General features: G+C 32.1%; 2 protein-coding genes and 1 long non-coding RNA gene across 3 annotated transcripts; 1 reads left to right on the top strand and 2 right to left on the bottom strand.

Moving 5' to 3' along the window:
* Positions 1–3,158: 3,158 nt before the first annotated feature.
* LOC135129134 (uncharacterized) lies at positions 3,159–3,767 on the bottom strand. Its single transcript, XR_010280510.1, has 2 exons — positions 3,573–3,767; positions 3,159–3,516 (listed from the first exon to the last, which is right to left on the bottom strand). It is a non-coding gene; the product is annotated as an uncharacterized LOC135129134 (long non-coding RNA).
* Positions 3,768–7,309: 3,542 nt separating this feature from the next.
* LOC135129208 (superkiller complex protein 8) lies at positions 7,310–8,766 on the bottom strand. Its single transcript, XM_064056340.1, has 7 exons — positions 8,702–8,766; positions 8,534–8,649; positions 8,319–8,485; positions 8,041–8,276; positions 7,806–7,993; positions 7,585–7,756; positions 7,310–7,529 (listed from the first exon to the last, which is right to left on the bottom strand). The coding sequence occupies exons 1-7, from the start codon at positions 8,702–8,704 to the stop codon at positions 7,440–7,442; spliced, it is 972 nt and encodes a 323-aa protein (XP_063912410.1). The 5' UTR covers positions 8,705–8,766; the 3' UTR covers positions 7,310–7,439.
* Positions 8,767–8,963: 197 nt separating this feature from the next.
* Positions 8,964–10,149, top strand: LOC135129210 (zinc finger protein 830). Its single transcript, XM_064056341.1, has 3 exons — positions 8,964–9,190; positions 9,265–9,870; positions 9,918–10,149. The coding sequence occupies exons 1-3, from the start codon at positions 9,069–9,071 to the stop codon at positions 10,063–10,065; spliced, it is 876 nt and encodes a 291-aa protein (XP_063912411.1). The 5' UTR covers positions 8,964–9,068; the 3' UTR covers positions 10,066–10,149.
* Positions 10,150–24,096: the final 13,947 nt, after the last annotated feature.

Here is a 24,096-nt window from a genome sequence, read left to right as displayed (position 1 = left end):
ACTAAAAAATATTAATGAATGTGTGAATTTATTTTATTGATTTAATCAAAACTACAAAACCGAATGATTTGAAATCTTGGTGATGTTTAAAATTGATCATAAGCATGGTAAATTTTTTATCAAAATGTATTTGCTTATCCCCCTAAAAAATTGATGCCGTCACCCCAAAATTTTGCTGAAAAAATGATATCTTAAGTGTATAACGAATGATGAGTCTATACTTGTAATTTATCACTGTATTAATATTTTGTAGATTTGCTTATAGGGGGTGTCTGAAAAAATCAATGACTCAATCAATTAATTTTATTGATTAAATCAAGAATTGCAAAACTGAATACTTTGAAATCTTGCAGATGTTTCAAAGTCATTGTAAGCATGGTAAACTGTGAATCCAAATAAATCTATTTATTTCCCTCAAAAAATTGATAACGTCTTCTCTAAATTTTGCGGAATAAATTCTACCCAAAATATGCAAAATATGAGCTTTTACTTGTGATTCATCATAGCACTCGTATTTTTTATTGATCAAATTATGAGTCATCCCATTTTCTCGAAAATGTGAAAATACAAACATCTTTATTTAATAAGAATGATATAATAATCATATTCAGAACATTTTGTCGAGTGTAGCTTACTGGTTAATTGTTTTGTTCCTCTGTTTTGAAGGGTCGAACTTATTCAAATCAAACTAATTTCTACGTGACATTCTTCCGATCTATAAACATAAACACTTTCAAGTTGTTTTTCTTATCGAGGATAATCTAAGGACGTAGAGTAATGGAGTCCATTGGTCAGTTTGGTACTCGTTTATCGATATTTCATAAGGCCGTAGCTAGGGGAGGCTAGGGGATACTCGCCTAGATATAGACAAGTAATAATTAACCAAATGTGAATTACAGCATCCAAATTCAAATTAAATGTAGTGTTTTATTCAATAAACGGAAATCAGAGCAATAAAAAAGTCTGGATCGTCGCATTGTCATCCGGTTATTGCAATTCGTGTTTTAGTTTCGTTTGTATTTCACAGTCACGTTTACAGGTTGAAAATTGGATTTCCTTAAACAGGTGGCTCAAAAATATTAATGAATGAGTCAGTTTATTTTATTGATTAAATCAGGAATGGTTCGCCTCCTTTTCCCAGAAAATTTTGGGAATACAATACAGTTATTTTTAGTACTACACTGCACCAGTTGATATTGATATACGTTGCAAAAATGTTGACGTCATCACTAATTTGTGTAAAAAAAAACTCAACTCGAAAATGCTGGATATGTTTCATTATACTTCAGGAGCGAGGGAAGTTCTGTCGAAACAACCTTTGACCAATTTTTAGAATGTTACCTATAAAATATAGCATAATATCTTAAGGGCATTTTAGACTTCATATTTTCAAATTTTGGGTACAATTACAGCCCATCTTTGTCAAATTTTGTACTTATTTCGGAAATATACGTACGTACCTAATTGATAATAATTGATAAAACTCTACCTATAATTTCTCTAATCAACTTCACCAATAATGTGGTGGCACCACCTCAAAATTTTGCACAGTACATTTGTTTAAATTTTATAAAATAATAGGTATATTCCTACACTTGTGGTTTAGGAATTCGTACAGTGGCGGCTCGTGACTATTTTGGTTGGGTCGGCCAGCAGGGAGTGACCCAAAGTTTTAAGATATAGAATACAAGAAACAGGGACCTCAAGTTAGTCATTATATATAATTTGCTACCTGTATGGTGTTGATTCATATAGACCTAACAAACTGGCAAAATTGTCATTTCGCAAATTATAAATATTGTTCAGCAAGGACCACGAGAGGTCTTCCTCGCTGGGATTGGGATAAGGATAGGTTTGTTAGTAATGGAAGTATGGGATGTATTAAATGTAGAAATAATGAATATTATTAATAAGTGCAAAAATCAACTTTTTTCACTAGCAGCCATGACGCATGCAAATGTCGACTCATTTAGAGGTAGCAAATTCAACTTTTGCGACCACCGGTTCAAAAAGAAAAATTGAGGTTATGTACGCAATGTTTGATGTGATTATTTCTTAAAAAATGAACAAATGTGTGCTACAAACATTACTTGAGTATACGCATGGTAGTTGGTAGACGGTAGAAGATAAAATGATTAACTCAGCGACAAGTTTAAACGGTTTTCTTTGTGTTGAAGATTTAGATTAAGTTTGATTAGAAATCAAAACAAAATCATGTTGCGTCAAAAAATTGAACGTTTATTTTTTCAGTTTATTGTCTTATGGTTTCTACTAATGAAAAAAATAGTATATTAACCACGGTTGCAAAGCCACTTCTAGACCTCGCGCTTCAGAGTCCTCGACGCTGCGCGTCTCGGGTTCTAATTTGCGCTCGGTCTAGAATGCTTGGCTCTGCAACCTTGGCTAATAATATGCTATTTTTCTAAAACAAAATAAAAAATATTCTTGAAATACGTATAAAGTAAAGCATATATACATAAGCAATATATATAATAATTATAATAATATAATAACGACAATAAACTCAAATAAAAATCTAATCAATGCATATCATTACTTGGTCTTAGTACCCGTAATGGTAGAAGCCTTGCCTGAATGCCGGTCATTCCCGGGTCAGTGGTGGATATTTAAATTATAAAATAAAAACACATTCTAACAGAAAATATAACCTAAACAACTAACTAGTTACGATCTTAATTTTTTTGTTGCTAAAGAATCTTGATTTTGATATTCCTTGTGGTATTCTTCCTTAAGTAAGACACATGTTAAAGGTGTCATCTAGTTTTTCTATGGGTTCATTTCCACTTATTATTACTCTGTAAGTGGTTCGTATTTACCGGCTGGTTTGTGATTTTTCATTTACTTCAGCGCCTACTGCACTTCTTCACTTCTTAGTTATATATAAGATTTTTTTTTAACTCCTGGAAAAGCTTGTCTCCGTTCCACTCCTGTATTTATATAACAGTTTGAGTTAATATGTATTTGTTCTTTTCCATATCTTTTCTAATGCGTTCTTAAGTAACGAGTTCAATTTTTAGCTTAATTAAAGACAACACAAAATTAATTGAATTCATTATTTTATTAAATTAATTATATACAATATATTTGGCTGCCAGTAACAAAAATATTCTTACTTTGAATAAAATAAAAATACTAAAAATATTTACAATGGTTTTATTAACATCTCATTATTTTCACATCTTGCATTATTTTTTTGCCAAGAGGTCCAGCGTCTTCGTTTTGACGACGTTTCCTTTTTTCCACGGTGGAAACTGGTCCTCGTGCTGAAACCTGTCTTCGAACAATTTTGGTAGTGTTGGGTCCAAACACTCCTCCGGGTCCACTTGTGGTTACGGAAATCAAGAGCCCTGGATTAAGCATCTCCTCTCGGCGTCTTCGTTTCTCCAACACCCTCTGGTCCTTGATGGTCTTCCTCAAAAACGATCTCCCTGGACGATGTGTTTCCACAGGTCGTTGGAGCTGACAGCAGTTAGAAGTGAAGTAGGGTCCAAACACCTGAAACAAATACAATATTAGTAAAAAATTACAACAAAATTAAAAATATTACTTACCTCAAGATGACGGCCCAAAGCTCCACGGGTAAATTCGGCAAAGCAAATTCAACGTCGGGGAGGAAAGGTAAAATTTTGTACATCTTGGAAAATTTTATCGTGCAAGCAGAGGATAAACTGAATGGGTGGCGGCACGTTGCGGTATATATACCCGACACGCGCTCCCCCTCCACTCCACTAACGATGGAAAGGGAAGCGGAGAAGTGGGGACAGAGTGCGGCAGCGGTCAGTTTGAATTATGTTATGTTTTTAATTGTTTTAACATCTGCGAGCTTGTTTTTAAATAAACTGTGGTTGTAATTTCTCGAAATTAATCTGAACTTATCTATATCTGAAGCATCGATTCTGCAGTTATCTTTGCGCGTATTCAAGAATAGAAATCTAGCATTAACAATTCATCTCAAAAACTTGTTAAACAAATCTCGTTCGAAATAGACAGGTTAAAGTTCCGAATCCATACAATTTAATAAAAACAAAAAAAAAACAATTTACACATAAAAAAGACAGTTTCGAACGCAGTGATTGTGTTATTTTAGAATAAAATAAATGTTCAAAATATGCTCCACTGGTACAATACCACATAATCCAGTACAATAGAGTATGGCAGGCCGCAGGATTAGATTAAAGTGTTATTTTATGTTTATAGTTATTTATTAAGTAGCAAAAAACGAATTAAAAAAGTAAATTAGAAATTTTTATAAACCAATTCAATGCGTCTCTGCTTTGTATCGGCAAAATGGTCAATTACTTGATTGTAGAATTTTTGATCTTCAGTCAAGTTTGTGAGCAGTTCTTTTTCTATTGCTAAAACGGATAATTTGGATAATCGATTTTGACTAATAGAGTTTCTAGTAAAATTTTTAATTCGCTTTAAAGCTGAAAAACTGCGTTCAACAGATGGCTGGTATGGTTAAAATTAAAGATAGAAGTTTCTAAATTTCTGGCACAATATTTTCGAGTGAATTGGAACAAATAAAATGTAACATATCTTGAGACGAGGAGGAGTCGCCAAAAATAGTTTGATCGGAATATAAAATCTCCAGTTCTTTTTCCAATTTAGTTTTGTCAAAAAAAGACTGATAAGTTTGAATTAGACCATTTAACAAGTGATGAGGAAATGTCTTTTGAAACTGAGAAAATTTTGTTCGATCTACGAGTTCAAAAAATTGTAAATCTTTCAAATCGGCAAATCGACTCGCGTTTTGATTTCGAATGATATCCAAAATTTCGTAAAATTTTTTTTTATAGTAAATACTGTCGTTTTCTTCGTTATCAATTCTCTGTTTTTTAAAAGGGGGGCCCAAAATACTTGTCACTTCGTCAAAAGATATTTTGGAAACTTGATTCGTCTGTTCTAAAATTTTCAATTGTCTCTAGAAGTGTGTCTATTCTTTTTGTACAATACGGAATATTAGATAATTTATTTTGAATAATAGAAAAAATTAAATCTGTCTGTTGAAAAATTTTATCAAATATTTTCAATAAGAATAAAAATTTGAAATCATTTAATATTTTTTTGAAACCGGTTCAATGGTGTCAAACAAAATTTGATGTACAGAATCGATTAAGTCATTCTGAATCGTTTTAGATAAACCGCTAAAAAACTAAAAACAGATGATTCGTCCAAAAATTTTTTGAATTTTTCGTAGTAAGTTCCTAATAATTTTGCAAGTTCTTTAAAATTTCCTTTATTAATTGAATGTTCCTTTTCAGAATGGCCCCTAAACGCTAGTTCTTGTTTCGACAAAAAAATAACTATATCGATTAATCGTTTCATAATCTCACGATTTTCTTTGACTTGCTCGTTATGTTTTTGAATCGACAAACGATGACCGACATCTAACGCGTTAGCAACATTTTGTTTCCCAAATATTTTAAATGTCAAAGCAGCATATATATGTATGAGCTTTCGCCGTGCCATGTGTAGACAGTCTTTTAAGTTATCATAGCCTAAAGAATTCCATGGAGTTTTTTAAAATTTATTGTCAACATCATATCCAAACATTAAACAATACCAACAAAATAGTTTGTTTTTCGACTCGCTTCCCGTCAGCCACTCATATTTCTCATACCATGCTGTATTAAATGCTCTTGCACCAGAACTGACGTTATTATTGTTCGGTGCTTTGATTAAATTTTGCATACGCGGTTTCGGACGGCCCCTTTCTTTTACAAGCATTTCATCATCGTACGTTAAAAGCCGAAAGTCATTGTTTAACAGATATGTGACAATGTCAAAATTTAAATCACTTACTAATTCTCTTACTGTTGTCATTGTTACTGAAATTAGAAATAAACCTAAACCAACTGTTAAATTTCACCCACGTGTAGACTCCAGAAATTCACAATACAGATAACGGCCAGCCGATGCAGGTGATGGGGAACCGCATGGAAAAGTGCAATGATGAAACGGAATATCGTACGGTTTCGGCGCTATTGCATTCTAACTTATACAAACAGAAGGTGATAGCGCTATAACAAGTTGATATACTACCGAACGGCCGGCCGATTTTGCCACACATTTGACCAATCACTGCTGCAGGCGCGTTAATTCGATGTGTATCAGTCTTTACAGCTATTTCTTTTTAATTCTGCTAAACAGAGAGCGATAGCAGATATGACATTATTCGGTGTTTATTCTTTAGTCGGCCGGCTTAAGCTACTGCTTCTCGCTGTAAAAGAAATATTCAAACTTCGCGGCGCGATTTGGTACCGAACGAAACAGTTTATTTATATATAAATTTATATATAAATAAATTAGGTAATGCTTTTTGTAATTAAAAAAATAATAATAACAGTAAAATCAGATGATTTCAAACAGCTTTTAAGTATATTCTTGCCCTTAAAATAAAAATTAATATCGAAAATTGACAAGTTCGGCGACAGATTCGGCCTGGTCTAACTGGCCCCCCCTGACGAGCCGCCACTGAATTCGTATTTAGTTTTTACGATAAACATCCAGAGTTTTGGAACAAAAAAAAATCAAAAATGTGTAACCACATTGGTTTAACTTTGAAACTGTAAAACCGAATGCTCTGAAATCTTACGAACGTTTTAAAGATATCGTAAGCATTGAAAATCTTTAGTCAAAATTTATACATTTACTCCTTCTCAAAAAATTGACGTCAGCTCAAAATTTTATCAAACCTATCTAAAATAAGCAAAATGCCTGTTATGATTATGAGTCTACTACAAGTATACTTGTAGTCTATCAACGCATTCATAGTTTTTATATTACTTATAGAGGATATCTCAAAAAATTAATGAATGAAAAATTCGCAAAACAAATTTTAGCATTTTTCGGAAAAGTTGAACAAACTATACTTCAGGGACGAGGAAAGTTCTGTTTAAATAATCTTAGAACAATTTTTATGAATAGGTGTTCCCATAATATCTACGATGTCTATAAATAAATATAATGAAAAATGTAACATTCCATCATATATGCAACCCTCAATATGCACCGACACTGCGCTATGTTGCATAACAAACCAGAGGTAAAATAATAAGTCCAAAAGTGTGTTTATTTTAGACAAATAGATGAATATTATAGTCACACTCCTACATACTTTCTTTTTGAAGCCTTTATTACAAAAAAATACATAATGTTTCGTTCTTAAATTTATAATTTTCCAATTTTTTTCTCTCCAAGGTTTTCCTTAGAATCAAATACACTAAACAGAAAATACGTTAAATAAAATGTGTGTAAAAAATACTCGTTAAAGTAGAGAGTAACATTAATGTGTAAAAGTAATTAATTTATTGAAAATGTTTACATCCTGTATTGACGATATTTTATGGTTGTTAATGAATAAACATTTACAGATGTCCGTTATTTCCCCACTACGTATATTTGTTATGAACAGTTTAAACAGGACAGCTGTACACATTCACGCTTTTATCTTCTGATACAGATACAATTTTACTACTATCTGGACTAAATTTAACACCCCAAACCTGCAACATTAATATAAATAATTAATAGGAAAACAAAAAACTATAGTCACTGTACTTGATCAGTATGTTCTTTAAAGGTGTGAACACACTGTTTAGTGGCGAAATCCCAAACTTTCACAGTTTTATCAGAACTACCAGAAACAAATCTTTTGCCATCTGGAGAAAAAGCAACACTCAGAACCCATGAAGCATGTCCAGATAAAGTACCAACCACGTTTGTATGTTGGCTAAAATGAAAATTTAAAATAATTATACATAAATAATAAAAATTTTTACACATCATAAAGCTTCATATGACCATCATCTGAAGCTGTGAGCAAAAGTTGAGAATCTGGAGAAAAACAAAGAGAACGAATTGGCATAGCATGTCCTTCCAAAGTATGCCATAATTTATTTCCAGCTACATCAAAAATATTTACAATTCCATCTATGGCTCCACTCGCTATATATTTACCATCAGGACTCTAAAGAAATACAATTAATACAAATTTACAACAGCATAATAAATTACATAGGCTATACTCAAAATAAATTTGCCTCTGGTATCCAAAGTTTGTTCAGCTTTTGCTGTTTCTACATTGTATACTGTAATTTTCCCAGCATGTGAACCAGATATTATATATTTATCATCAGGACTAAATTCCACAGTCCATAAATCCACAGGCCCAACATCCATATTGGCAATTTTCTCCCCTCTGTCTAAATCCCAGATGCGCATACTTGAATCTAAGGAACTGGAAGCGCACACTACTCAACATTTAAAATTTTGAATGTATGGTAGGATCTCACATTTCCCATTATTGCTAATAGCTACTGAGACAACACCCAAAGAATGGCCTTCCAGATTATGTTTTAAGACTAAACGATCATCTTGTAATTCCCAAACTTTAACCAAGTCATCAACACCTCCGGTTATAATGTAGTCAAGTGGTGCATCATCCGAGGACACTGAATCCCTAAAAAATAATTATCAGGTACTAGCAGCGACTTTAGAGACAAAATACCTGGATTTCTCATCATCATGTTGGTCTTTTTTCCTTTTTTCGTGTGAATAACGGCCCCATGCACAGGACCAGATGCTCTCATCGTGAGCATTTTCTTTTTTATGAACAACGGAATACTGAAAATATATCTTTTAATTTAATAATATTCAAAAGAACTTGTTAATTTACCATCTCGGTAAAGGGCAAAACTTTGGTTAAAAGGGTTAAAGCGTGTTTTTGCAAGGTGGGCAATCTTAAATTATAAATGTCACTAAGTAGTAAATAAAATTCAAGCTAGAAAATAGAAAAAAATTAAGATATATTGTTTATAATGTAATCAAATTATATTATCATTGTTAAATATGTCCTTAGTTCAAAGAATTGAAGAACCATTTATCCCGAATTTCAAAAACAAATAATAGGGGAAAATGAGTGAGATTGGTGATACTGGTAAAGGTCCCCAAACGTGTAACATATGTCATAGTTTTTAGGTTAAGTTTTCGTAAACAATATTTTTCTTTTTTGAGGTGAAATTGCACGCTTTATATTTGTAGAAATGTCTGCAACATTTAAAAATGCAAAGAAAAAGCTTGGACAGACGGAGCTTCGCCGTCTTATGAAAGAACATAAGGGCAAAATTCAGAAAGATGTCAAAAAAATTGAATCACCCCTTGCAAAATATCCTTTTTATACTAATATTTTTTTATTTAATTTTATTATTTATTTTGTGGTATTTCCTTAACTTGTATCACGTATAATGATTTAGGTCAACTCACCTGTATTTTATGTAAGTCTGTTGTTAAGTCCGAGAATGTGTGGAGTGTACACATTAATTCAAAACAGCATCGCGAAAATGTAGAATTAGCCAAAAAATTGAAAGAAAGAACAAACAATTTTACTACTCCTTTAAAAAGACCGTTAACGCCGCCTATGGAAGTGCCCGAAAAGAAGTTGAAGGGGATTTTGAAAAATGCAAATACTACTAGTAAAAATGAAGATGCTGCACCTACTAATGACAAAACAGATTTACCTGATGACTTCTTCGACTCTAAGCTGAAGCTGGGACCCCCAATTTTACCCGTCCAAAAACCCACCAGTAATATGATGGAAGTTGATCATGACCCATTGAAAGAAGCTACAGAAACATTACCTGAAGGATTCTTCGATGATCCAAAATTGGATGCAAAAGCTAGGAATCAAGAGTATAAGGATCCTAAAGAGGAAGAATGGGAGAAATTCTTGAAAGAAATACGTGAAGCTGATAATAAGAGTGCTGCTATTATTGCAGAGGACCAAGAGGAAGCTACAAATGAAAGGCAGATTGACGATATTGAGGAACAAATGAAGAAATTATCTAGGTAAAATTTTAAATACATTTATTATCCTCCCATTGAGTTTGTTGTAGAGTTTTAGATTTGGAAAAGAAAAAGGAAACCATAAAATCTGTTTCAATTAATAGTAACGCCATGGATGCAGATGAGGAATCAAATGAAGAAGATAATGAAGATTTTGATGAATACTTAGACTGGAGATCAAAGAATGCTTTTAATTAGGAGATATGTACATAACTATAAATTTTTGTATATTTTTAAAAAAATTGTTACATAAACTGTATTACATCGAAATTTAAAAGGAAAGCGTGGTTTCTTGAAGCACAAAACTGTTCTGTCCACCGTTCTTTCGATCGAAATTTTTTCTTCTACTTATTCAAACTTAATTCGCTGACTTATAGTTACATATTACTACGTTTTCATAGATATTTAATTAACTAACCTAGGAAGTAATTGAAAATTGCATTAAGCCTTTAATTTTGAAAATTTGGCACGTGAAATTTATTTGGTTCACGTAAATAACATAAATGAATAAATCAATTTGATTTCCTCGCTTATTAACCGGATTAATAAGCCAACAAACAGCCAGCAGTCACGTGATTACTAATTCTAACAAGTGCGATCTGTATGATTGGTTGCCTAATCTGTTATCCATTTTTTTATAACGAGTTAACGACGTTTGAGGAAATATGTATAATTTGAGTGATCAATTGATCATAATTCATTTATTTAATCATAATAATTACACATGATATTTTCTCAAAATTATGGGTTAATTAAGAATAAATTAGTTCAAATACCTATTAATTTTTAGATAGGTAGACTTTATTTCTGCAATAGGCGTGCATCATACTACTATTCCACAAGTTGTAAAATGTCAAAAAACACTTATTATTATTTTTTTGAGCAGTTTAGAGAAATCAAAAAGAAGAAACTGTAAGAAATAAAAGATAGTCAGAGATAAAATGTTAGTAATTAGAAATCATTGTTTGTGTGGAATAGAAAAATAAAAAAGACAGGATTACATGAAGTATTATTACTCTTAATCGTTAAAAAAAAGAGGCCATAACAATAACGGAAAAATTAAAAAGCTATTTGCATTGCACAAGCATAAGTGGAACAATTTTTCAGAACCCGATCAGAAATTTAAAAAAAATGATTCTATTGTACCTCCATGACCTGACGGTACTAATTTACACAGAACTTCCCCTGCCCCTAAGGACAATAGCGGCCATAGAAAACTGGAACATTTTGACAGAGCTAACTCTTACTTGTGTTTTTTTTTAGCAGTTTGAATATACGCACCTGATTTGAAAAAAGGGATAATGACTTTGTTAAAATGATTTGATTTGTCAAACAAAACATTAATGAAACCATAATTTTTTTTTAATTTGTAAGTGTCAAACTTAGTGGTCCATTTTTTATGGCTGCGACTATAGAATCAAACAAATTCAAACAACTGAGTTTCTTACATACCGAAATTATAAAATTTGATTTGCAACTTTATTTTGTGATAACTGATAACCCAAACATTCGGCCTAAAATTCACATGTGAAAAAAAATTGAAAGCCCGCGAAATATTCAAAATTTGGTGTTTTTGAAAAATGGCGGGATGCGTTCAGATGCAAATGGTGGACTCCAAGGTTGGAAAAGGACCGCTAAATAAAACACAAAATATATGGAGAACACAAAATTATTTATTCCTCCACTGACAAAAAAAAACTTGCCTAACTTTGAATGGAATCAAATTAAACGTTCTGAATCAATACAAATATTTGAATATCACAAATCTAATAAAAATAAAAAAAATCTGAATTAAAGTAATTGGATGCAAATCTACACAAGTTATTTCGGACGTGTGGCGGCAAATTTAAAAGTATGGCAGTTTATGTATGGCAGTCAACAAGAGAACAAATTTTTAATGAAAACTATATGCGGCATCAGAGCGCTATAAGAGTGTGGTGATCGAACTATATCAATTTCATTTTGCAGCACAGCAAAATTACCCATAGGGAGCATTGTACGTAGCACGAGTGGAGGTTGGGGCCCCTGGTCGTGGCTGTTCTGCCACCGCGATGGTGATTCTATTCTATCGACACGCATATGCCACCCAGCACCCCTCTATGACCAAGAAACGTGCCACGCGGAAACAGGCCGTTACGGTCGTAAACTCGTTGTTGGAAATCTCGGCTATTGGGCCAAGCCGCGAGCGTCACGTCATCCCGACTGTCCCTGACTTCTTTAGACCTGCATCTTTTCTGCAGATGGCGCGGCTGCCAGCTCGACAAGGAACCGCGCACTCCGCTTCCGCTACGTGTTTCTCTATTATTTAACCCCAATTCCATTTAAATGTTCAATTTCTATAACTCTGACATTAAACTACAACTGGACAAGTGTTAAAATTTCAAAAAGAGCAATAAACAACATTTAAATTCGCCATACACTCCCGTGAAATTTTAAACAGCAAAGAAATCTTATCTGAAATTAAGATTAGACGTCAGACAATTTATATCATGGAAACATTAATCAATAAAATATTTACATAAAAAAAAGCTAGCAAAGATTTATAAAAATAAAAAAAGATCTGATGTGAAATGAACTTGTACAGATAAAAAGTTACGCGAGATTAGGAACTGCATATCATGAAAATTTCCGATCAATTTAAATTATACAACAAAGAAAATTACTGAAGTTAAAACTGCGAGATAGAGAAAAATTGCACGAGGTGAAAAATTGCAAAGCTAACAAAATTACATGAGATCAATATTTTATGTCCATCCGAGTTATTGGTTAATTTTTTAAAAGTGAAGTTATTCAGCTGAATTGTGGGCCTTTGTTTTACATTCCCCCAAACAAACACAATCTGGAAGTTCAAAATGACGTCGAACGAATGCGTCAAAAATATGTCTCCCAGAAATGCGATCAATCCTGTGGCGCTGTGCAAATAATGGTCTAAATCAAAGGAATAAAATGCACGTTCCACATGACCCACAATGTTGTTAATTTGTTCAACGAGATTTTACAGTTCTAACATGTGCTTGGTTTGAAAATACGCTTTCAACATAGCCGCTGCCAGAACAAAGAATTTACCTGATGTTAAATTATGCCACCCTTTATCAACGATTCAAACAAAGAATTTACATTATGGTAAATTATGCCACACTTTATCAACGATTCAAACAAGAATTTACATAATGTTAAACGATGCATTGATCCAAGTGACTGGTTACCTTAAACAATTAGCTTTGAGAGTTTAAATCCTGAACTGTCCCCAGCTTATCCCAAATAAAACACATGATAAATAAACACAAAATGCATCAGGCGTTGCTAGAAAAGCTTCTCGGTGATGTAATTTTCCACGTTGCGAGAAAATGTCTCAGTGATGTAATGATGATATGATGATATTAACTGCTTCATACCTCAGTCCAGGATATTATGAATTTTACCGTACTTTCACAGTTCTTTTCACAGAGTGGGATAACGTTAGGTTAATTTTGACTGCCGTAGATGAACTAAGGTACGAGACAAAAAATTATCACGGTGCAATTTTTTAAGAATTTTTTATTATCTAGACCTTTGGCTAAATAATACACCCAGTAGAAGTTAATTTAGTATACAAAAATGCTTTTTTCAGTGATATTTTTGCATCAAATAATTACTGATCTGTGAAAACTCAATTGGGTCAAGAAATTTTGAGACAAAAAATTATCACGCATCACTTTTTGTATAAAAATCAATTAGAAAAACGTAGTATGCGTAATTGTTGTTTATTTGTATGATATGCACGATATGCAATTGTTTGTTAGAACTGATAAAGTCTCGAAATATAATTGGCTGAGCCACAATAATTGTCTTTCGCCATGGGCAAAGAAAACGATTTAGCAGAACGTGAAAAAGGACAGATTGAGGCATACTATGACCAAGGTTTGACTTTTGCGGAAATAGGATGAAAGACTTGAAAAGATCGGACCACAATCTCCAAGTTTGTAAGAAAGAAATACAGTGAAAATGGACGACAAAATTGTGGAAGGAAAGAAAAACTGACTGCACGTGCCAAAAGATGTATTGTGACTCCGGGTATAAAGGATAACATGTCGTCTCAAATGATAAAGACGACCCTAGGACTTCCTGTTCAAAAAAGAACAGTTTTGCGAGTACTGGCTAATGACAAAAATGTTAAATACGCCAAATATAAGAAACAACAAATGTTAACAAAAAAACATATTCAAAAACGTCGTGAATGGGCCAGAGAAATGCAGACGAAAAATGAAGAATGGTTCCAGATAGTTTTTTCAGATGAAAAGAAAGTTAATCTTGATGATCCTGATGGTTTTAGATATTATTGGCACGATTTACGGAAAGAACCAAAGTATTTGTCAAAACGAGTTCAAGGAGGTGGCAATGTTATGGTCTGGGGTGCCTTTAGTAGCTTAGGAAATAATAACTTAGCATTAATCAAATCGAATGGACTCTCTGAATTACCAAGATGCGTTGGAAATGCACCTCAAACCACCTTTGAACCTATTTCAAGACAGCAAAGTGATTTTTCAGCAAAATAATGCGTCGATTCATGTGTCTAATTCATCGAAAATGTGGTTTCAACGACAAAATATAGCTTTGCTATAATAGCCTGCGAAAAGCCTACATCTCAACCCTATTGAGAATGTATGGAGTTCTCTTGTACGAGAGGTTTATAAAGATGGGAAGCAGTACGCAACAGTTAATGAATCGAAAGATGGTATCTTGGGGGCTTGGGAGAATTTGGGCGTCAATTACTTCATCCATTTGGTCAATTCTATGAAGCAACGCGTCTACAATCTCATAGAAGCAGGTGGAAAATACATTGGGTATTAAATTAGTTTTCATTTAGTTAGTTAGTTATTTCCCTTTTAAGCGTGATAATAATTTGTCACAATAAGTCTGTTAACAAAATTACATATTTTCAATAAATTTCGTTCAGTTTAGTGTTTTCTGTGAAAATGTTTTATTAAATTAATTAAAAATGGAATTACTCAATCAACCAGGTATCTTCACTTTCTTTTAATACATTTAGGCAAAAATTCTGCACCGTGATATTTTTTTGTCTCGTACCTTATTAGCAATTTTGTGTGAGGAATTAAGAAGAATTGTAATGTAACACTTAAGTATAAGCATCCAGAAAACTTATTCATATTGGTAAACAAAGGATCAGTCTTGACTAAGTGAATTTCATGAAATCTCCTAGCAAGTGCTTATCTAAACAAATTCCTGTTAAACTGTGTTAGAACTAGTTAACGATTAAAATCCTGTCATGAACTGTGAATTTACCAACAATAAAACAAATTTACACAACGTGTTAGCGTCGACAAAACCGCAAGAAATAGCTACGCGTGTTGGGGAAACTGTGCCGTCGTCGTCGTTACGATTAATTGTCGTTAAACAAAGGCTTTCCCTTTTTTTTGTTAACTACCAAACCAACTAAACTTAACCTAGCTTATTCATCACGTGGTTTCACACACAACAAACAACCAAAAGTGACATGTTTCACATCCGTCTACAAAGCAAGCCTCTTCTACCAACCCTCTCACTAGATACTACCAAGAAAATCCCAGCTACCAACTACCAAAAAAGAACTAAACGTGCACATGGTTGCCTGAACATAGGCAAACGATTTTTTTATAGAATTTTTTTCAAATTCAAATTATTCAAATGCGATTTCGTGCCGCTGTTAATTTTTTCAACGCGAAATTTTTAATTCAAATTCGGTCACCACAATTTATTATTATTATTTTTTGATAATCCCTATGAATAAAGAGACGTGTGGACTATACCGGGTGTCTGGAAAATGGTGGATTAACTCTCCGCTACGCTCTTAACAATCAACTGGTGAGTCTGGGAAAAATAGTAAAAAAAATACTTCTCACATTTTGGTGGAGTTATAATGATTTTAAAATTGATTCTTTTGCTACGTTTAACTACTAAACAACTCATTCATTATCAGAATATCTAGTAGTAAAACTTTTAGTTAATATTTTTCTCGCCCATGACCATGTTTAATTACCATTTCCGTTAGAATGCACAAAGATATGGCTGTGTTGCTTTTGTAATAATTTAATAAAATTCCATTTGACAACAATGTTTGCCTGATATAAAGCGAAAGTGGATTTCAGTCAGCATCGTTACTAAGAAACCAGAAAGTAAGCCGGAGGTATTCACGCATTAACTGTGTACAGCGTTGCCAATTTTACTTTTATAAAACCACGTTTTTTCGTTATCTACGTTATAAAGAATTTTTTTATTATTTTTTTGGGACTCCCGAAACCTCCGTATATAACGTACTGAAGAGTTAATCCGCCATTTCCAGACAGCCGGTATAGTGTACCTAAGTAGAGAAGTATGTATATCTGGAAGTGAGAAAAAAAAGTATGACATGTTTAAGTAGTTCTAAAAAATATAAATATACTGATAAACAACAAATGAAGATTTATGTTTTTTGCACACCTTAGATAGAATTTATCCTCAAAATTAGTAGATAACGTCAATAATGTTTGTAGAGCGTAAACATAAAAATGTTTACAATATTTCACTGCATTCGGTTTTGCAATTTCTAAAGTTAAACTGTAAAATGTTGCTGTCAAGAACGTATTTTTCTGTAATTTTGAAAATTTTAATGTAGTCAATGCTAGAGATGTTAAAAAATCGTTTTTTTTTATTAATGGGTTTTTTAATATGTTTTTTTTGTTGTTATAAACATTTAGTACCTAAGTACTTTTAATTAAATGCGTAGCTAAAATTTATTTTTCTGTTGACTAGCAGCAAGTATTTGTTAATTAATACAGTCAAGGTTTCCTTAAAAATTTTTTAAATTTTAAAAATCTTAAAATAGTGTTCCTACCTAATAAAAATACAACATGGAATTGTTAATATTATATATTAAAGGAAGTCTCTAAAACATAAAGTTATTTTTAGGCCACCATTCTCTAAATAAATTGTTAGGCCGTAGAAAATGACACACTATTTCTTTGGTCCATAATATGATTGCCATTCTCGATTCGTGTTGTCACTCTATTGTGCCAAGAAATATGAAATTATTTAATTCTTAATAAATAAAGTATAAGCATCACTTTGCCGGAAACTGCTTTTGTGAAAAGGTATTTACTTTCGGCAAACTTTCTGGTATTCGCAAAAGCTTAATTTCTGGCATTGACATGTAAATAACTATTGATTATTTGTACACTAGGAACCCAGAACCCGGTTTATAGAAAGCGAATTAAAGTTAATTCACGATTAACTTTTAATTGAGGTCCGTTCCTAGGCAACGTGCACGTTTTAACCAATGACGGACTCATATTCTACATTTTAATTCTCTATTAAATTAATTGAGGATTAAATATTTAATTCGCTTTCTATAAACCGCCCTCAAGTATTCTAAAATGTCAGAATTTCTGCTCTTTCTGACAAAAACTTACATCAGATACACCACACATACAAAAAGATGATTAAAAGAAAAAATAATAAAAACGAAAGAAAAACACGCGTCGTGTTTTAAAACAAACAAAAACCTGTTCTTTATTTACTAACATCTCTGGTCTGTCCCTTATTGTCACTTTGACATTTAAAGTTAAAAAGATTTATCACGTTGCATCCAGTGTCAGCATGCCGCTAACGTGATAATAACAAAACTAAAAAACTAAAAAAAAAAAAATTACGACACTTAAAGCTGGTTTGTACTTTGTGGCAGGGGAATGACATTGACATCCAAGATTCTTTGGCCTCGACTCTAAATGTTTAAGGCAAAAAATTAATGCCGACTCATAAACCACACGTTCTTTTATAAAATTTTAGTACTGTTTATTTTGTAAAATTCTAAGGTGGCGTCATTAAATTACCGGTGGAAAAGATTAAATTTTGACTAGCGTTTTCCCATTTACACAATATTTTTAAAATATGTCTAGAACTAATACTAAAATGTATCTAAAAATACAATAATCAGTCCAGTAGTTTCAGAGAGTTTCATCTGTCTGATAAAAATTGCTAACAGATGATAGAAAGAAGGCAAAAACAAATTCAATTAGTACAATTAGCATTGAAAGGTGTGGAATACGAAAAAGCAACAAAGAGCTGTAAAGTTATTTCTAATAAAGTTTTCTCACTTGTGAAGCACAATCGAACACACACACAAAATATAATAAATGTTCATTGTGCGATAGAACGGGGGAGGGACGCAAAGTTTTTCGAAAAAACTGTATCTTAGGGCGTATACAGATACCAACAAATTTTTATAGAATTTTTTTGCAATGACATGGTGAACTAATGGTGAGAATAAATACATTAATTTTAATGTGTATCATGCAACATTATAAATGATTGATCGATTTTGTTTCGTTTTTCCTCCGTAATGGATCATAAAAAATATTACATGTGTACCAAAATAACTTATAACATTATAACTTGAAAATATATTTTTCAAAAAAAATATTGTAACAATGTGAAAAGAGGCTATATCAATTTCTCGGGGAATAAGTATGTATATTTTTCTTAAATCAGCATTAGTATTCATATTATCTAAATTATTTAATAAAAACTCCCTTAAGTCTTTGTTGAGGCAAATCATAAAATTCAGTGGTCAAAATTTACCTATTTATTTAAGATAGTCAGTGTACATTAATTTAAAAACAAATATAAAACTAATAGTAAAAGAGCAGTTCAGGTCGTATACTTCAAGTGAAATTTATTTACCCACATTTTCATCAGTTTTGTGAAAGGGATGAATAGACAAATTTTCTTTGTTCTTTCACTTCCGTCAGAATAAGACCTGTCAAGATACAGTTAACATCTTAAAGTAATTTGGTTCATAGTTTTACGTAATAAATTCCAACAAAACTACAGATAAACGCAGATATGGTCTGTGAAAATCCAAGACAACATGCAGTTAGCTATAATTAAATAACCTTATTGCAATAAAAATATAAACGAGAACAAAAAGTAAAAGTGGTGAAGAAGGTTATCATTTACTGAAAATAATAGAACAAAATAAATATTGATCATTGTATAGTGAATGGCAATAAAACACAACTGTAAACAGAAATTAAGAGCAGCAACTCAACTTGCAAGGTTGAACATCTGGAAGACAGGTTCTAGGTCGCTTTGTGACAATGATTCAAGGCAAGACAACTGGATGTCGACACTGAACTTAATCGGCAAGCAGATATGGACGGCATGGAGAGACATCAAGACAAAAAAAAGTAAGAAGGAAATCAATGCTTCGTTGGGAAAGGAGAGCAGATCTGCTAGACGAGGTTTATGTATGTCAGATGGTGAACTTGGCTTAGTCACTTTACTCCTACAAAGATTTACAGGAGAACGATGTAGAAAGGTGCAGTTGCCTTATCGTCTGATCAAGAACCTTCTAGGCAGAGATTTAAGACTACGAGGACCATGAGCAAAACACCTAATTAGTCGGGCAGTGTAGAAAGATGGGTCTGAAAGTGAAAGTATGGAAGAAAAAATCTACAGAATTAGACAGTCATAGTAGGGAATCTCGCTCTGAGTGGACCAACTATAGATGAGATTAATCGATACGGACCGACAGACGGAGACTACGAACCATTGGTTTTATTGAAATTTGTGAAATATAAATGCCCGAAAAGAGAATAATAAATACAAAATGCAGAAGTAAAAAAATAGCCAAAAAAAATTGTCGTTATTCACACTGAACTTCCCTTGTCTTGGTAGTAAAACCAGTAAATACTTGTGTGTATCATAAAAAATAAAGATAATAAATTTGTTATTGAGTTTCCAAAATTTCAACAAACAATTAATTCGTCTTTTTAAACAATAGATGATATAAATCGGTTCATATATTAATTTCTTTAAGACATCAGGTAGAAATAATTCTAAGTTATATTTTTAAGAAAAATTTATTAATATGTTATTTATGTCAACATATAGGTATACAATGTAGTGTTGACCATAATGCCATTTCATTACATACGAGACATGTAACAAAACGTTTTTATTATTTTTAAAGAAGAACAAGTGTGATTCATATAGTATTTTTGTTTTAACAACTCAAATGTGCGAAAATGATTATTCCCATTATACAGCGTGTTATTGAAAGGTACGTACAAAATAAAATCGGCAATTGGTCTCGAAGTATGAGTGCTAAAAGTAAAAAAAAGCTCAGGTAAAAGTATTCTCCTTTTGGAGATAAAAAATATTAAAATTTATGTCCAAATTCGTTGTACGCCTCTGATAAAAAGGTCATCTTTCGTTTCTATAGTAACAAAAGAGTCTTTTATTTTTTTATTATTGTTACAGTTGCTAGGATTTAGTAAAATAAATTAATTTTACCTATTTTTCCTCCAGTAGCGTCTAAAAAGGTTGGATAAGGGTTAATTTTCCCCTTATAATTTTGATAACACAAAATAAGTTTTTCAGACTTCTTAGACTTTGCGAAGAACTGTCAATTTTGTTGTACGTACCTTTCAATAACACTCTGTATACATTCGAATATAACAAAATATGTCATTAAAATTCGTCTATAAATTACAGAGGAATCGAGATATAATGTGCTATAAAATTCATGGCATAAAAAGTATTTTTACATAGAAGATTTTTTTTTTGTATATTTTAATGTATACTACTTTATGTAATTGTGGATTATAAAATGTATATAACCAGCGATAAGAAAACGTCTAATCACAATTACCTATCGGCGCGATAAGTCTACAAAAGTGAGGTGTTGCAAACTTGAGGACAAACAACAAAATGGAAATCTAAACGACAGATGTGACAGATGACAATGAATCTGCGTACATTTGGTGGTTCTCTGTATGGAGGAAAGAATTATACTTCTATTATAATTCTTTCCTCCATCTCTGTAACCTACGTTTCTGAAAAAAAAAGACGATCAGCTAGAGGGTTTTTTTGATTGCTCGTTACGTATGCAAGTGGGATGCTTTCAGATAAAGGCAAACATGTTTTTTATATGAGATAAAGTCGTAGATTTACCCCAGGCCAAACTTTTTCTCTTTCAATCATATGCACTTTGTGTGAGACAAAAAATTACCAAATTTTGAGTAGGTCGTAGAGTATTATGTCAAATTTTGAAATTTGTCATTTTTGTCCCAGTCAAAAATGAAGCGATTTAATGACTAAGAAAAACAAATAATTTTAAATGTGTTAGACTATCTTGATAGACACCAAGATGTTTTGGAATTTAAGAAAAAAAAGGAAGACAGAACTGGCCGCAGAAATGTTGAAAATTTCGGAAAAATCTGTCTACAGACTACAAAAAAATCCAGGTTTAAGTGACTTTGAATACAAGAAAAATATGTCTTCTAGAATTAGTCACATAAAGACAAAAGTAAATCCTGTAGATTTAATGTCAATTCGGGCGATTATCTATAAAATGGTTGTTTCTAAAGAATTCATTACTATTAAGTTGCTGCACGATCGAGTAATGGAAGAGATTTCCGATTTTAACGTTGGTCCTAGATCGTTAACCAAGGAAAATTGGTTTCAAAATTAAGAAAGATAAAACAGGTTATTTTTCACCTACGAAAAATTACTAAAAAATGTCACATCTAAGGTTTTTTGACTAGGGATATTTGCACGACTATAAAGTCGGTATGTTTTTAACCAGAAAGAAATCGTGAAACCTGCTCGTACTAGCTTAGGCAAATGATCCAGTCAAAACCGTGACATCAAAAATGTAGAGTTAGTGTATCTTGCGAATATTATGTTTGAGTCTACTCTAATCTTCATGTACATATTTAAATGATAATGTAGCGTTATACTTGTTATACAAAAGTTATGAAGGAGGGAAACGACTTTTGACAAGCGTTGTATAATCAATTTTTAGGTGTTTACGTCTGTTCTGATAGATAATCCGTTACTCTCTCGCTTTCGATTGTCACGGTTTAACAGAATTTCACCGTATTTATAAATTTTAAGATGCGTTTTTCGTTTGAATTTTAACAATTTAAATAAGTTATGTAATAAACTAATTCGTAATGTAATTGCAACAATAGGTATCTGTCTGATAGTAGTAATATTTTCAAACGACTAAATCCATCCCGAAATAGTTTTTACAAATAGGCTATAGGACTGAATGAATTAAAAACATAAATATGAGGTTGTTCTAAAAAGTAGTGGATTAGTTATAATTTATGTTGGCCTCCATGTTTGTCGAAAAGAAAGCGAATTTAATGTGACGACCGCGACGTTACCTGTAAACTATGTACGAACTGTATAACGATTGCTTTGATACCCTTTTATGCACCCATTTTTCGGTTTGTATTTACTAATTTACTATTTATTATGTTTGCATTTAATAAAAAATGAAATGATAAACAGAATACTTATACTTATTAATGATGAAATATGTCGCCCAAGCAGCGAAGAATTCATCGATTTTGTTGCAGAAGTTTTAACCTTTGGTGACGTAAAGCACGGTGGGTAAACTAAACTTTCATAATCCATTATGCCAACCGACACGACGCTGGACAGGTAAAAGAGCAGTGGGGTTATTCATCAGTAAACACGACGATAAAACTCATTCTCATGTTTCCATCTGCGATATTACGACTGTCAAGGAAAATTCAAAAGAACAACATAAAATAATGGTTCTGCGTTTAGATTTATCAGTAACTGATCATAATGCGCCAACATGTGCGAGTTGTTTTTATTTTTTACAAGTGGTGAAACTTTCTGAGATGCTTTGATCATAAGAATACATAAATATGTACCTACTCGTATATAGTGTGGATTTTTTTTTAATCTTCGCTGTTTCAAAAAAAGTCTTCCACACCTTGATTTCATAAAAGGCAAGGAGATAATTTTTTATTTTTCGAAAACCAGAAAACACCTGATCGTTTAAAACACCTTCAGAGCAATTTAAAGATTGGATCGCCTTTGTGTTACAAAAAAATGCCCCCCTCCGCAGTCTATCATAGTTTTTTAATTATTTTTATATTTATTATTTAAATTTGTTGCTACCGGTTAAATTGAGAAACACTTTCAGAAGTTGGTGGCGTTGGTGTCTACCTACATCATTTTCTTTTGAAATATTTTCAGTCAACTTTGATCCTAAGCTTGACATACTATGTACATATATATGTAATTCGTCAAAATTTGTGTGTCTAAAAATATTGCAAATAATGTAAGTGACAAAGAAAACCATATCATAATTATGACTTTGGCAATAATTTTTATCTAAGTATCATATAATAAACTTAAAAGTCTGATCAATTAAGTTATAAAAATATTTCTTCAAATTGTTGCTTCTTATCTCTTTTATATTGAAACATTCGTTTCTCTTTTCTTGTAATAATCATGTTTGTATCTATTTCAAACTTTGGATTGGCACCAACCTCTCAGCAGTGTCTTAGAAATATCTAGAAAATTGGTCCAAAGAGTGTTCATCGTATTTCCTGTCCCTGGTTTGGGACTGTTCTGAACTTTTTCCAAAAATTTACATATATAAATAAGTGTACAAATGCGGGTTGATCTAGAAACCACACTCAGCAAACTTTTGAGATGACGTCTTAAAAATTTTGGTGGGGATGGATGGACAAATTTTGTTTTGCGATTTATCAGCCTGATGATGATCTCAAGGCATATGTTAAATTCTACTGCAAGAGGTTTAGTAGTTTCTAAGTTAAATTGTATAATTCCATGTTAGAGTTTTTATTTTATTTTTTATAAAAAAAATTGGTCTAAAGAGTTTATACAGTACTTCCCTCGCTGTCGGAAAAGTGACGACTGCACGCCTATTATGTTTCTTTTTCGCATTAGATTTCAAAGCATTCGGTTTTGTAGTTCCTGATTAAATCAATAAAATAAATATGCGCATTCATTAAATTTTTTGAGTCACCCTGTATATGCAAATCCAAAAAATATGAATGGAATGATAAATTACAAGAAGAGCCTCATCATATTTTGTACATTTTAGATAGGATTATTCGGCAAACTTTTGAGCTGACGTCATCAATTTTTTGGAAGGGATAAGCAAATATATTTTGACTAAAAATTAGTTATGCTCTTTATAATCTTAAAACATTTGCAAAATCTCAAAGCATTCGGTTCTGTAGTTCCTGATTAAATCGATAAAATAAATTCACGCATTTATTAATTTTTTTGGGTCACCCTGTATATGCATATCCAAAAAATATGAATGGAATGATAAATTATAAGAAGAGACTAATCATATTTTGTACATTTTAGATAAGATTTGTTCAGCAAAATTTTGGGGAGACGTCATCAATTTTT

The sequence above is a fragment of the Zophobas morio genome, unplaced genomic scaffold, assembly GCF_036711695.1.
Source record: "Zophobas morio isolate AGI-343-1 ecotype UQ-CSIRO unplaced genomic scaffold, CSIRO_AGI_Zmor_V1 ptg000014l, whole genome shotgun sequence".
In the NCBI taxonomy this organism is placed as follows: Eukaryota; Metazoa; Arthropoda; class Insecta; order Coleoptera; family Tenebrionidae; genus Zophobas; species Zophobas morio.
The sequence above is the reverse complement of the archived record's forward strand: the minus strand, read 5'-3'. Positions and strand labels throughout refer to the sequence as shown.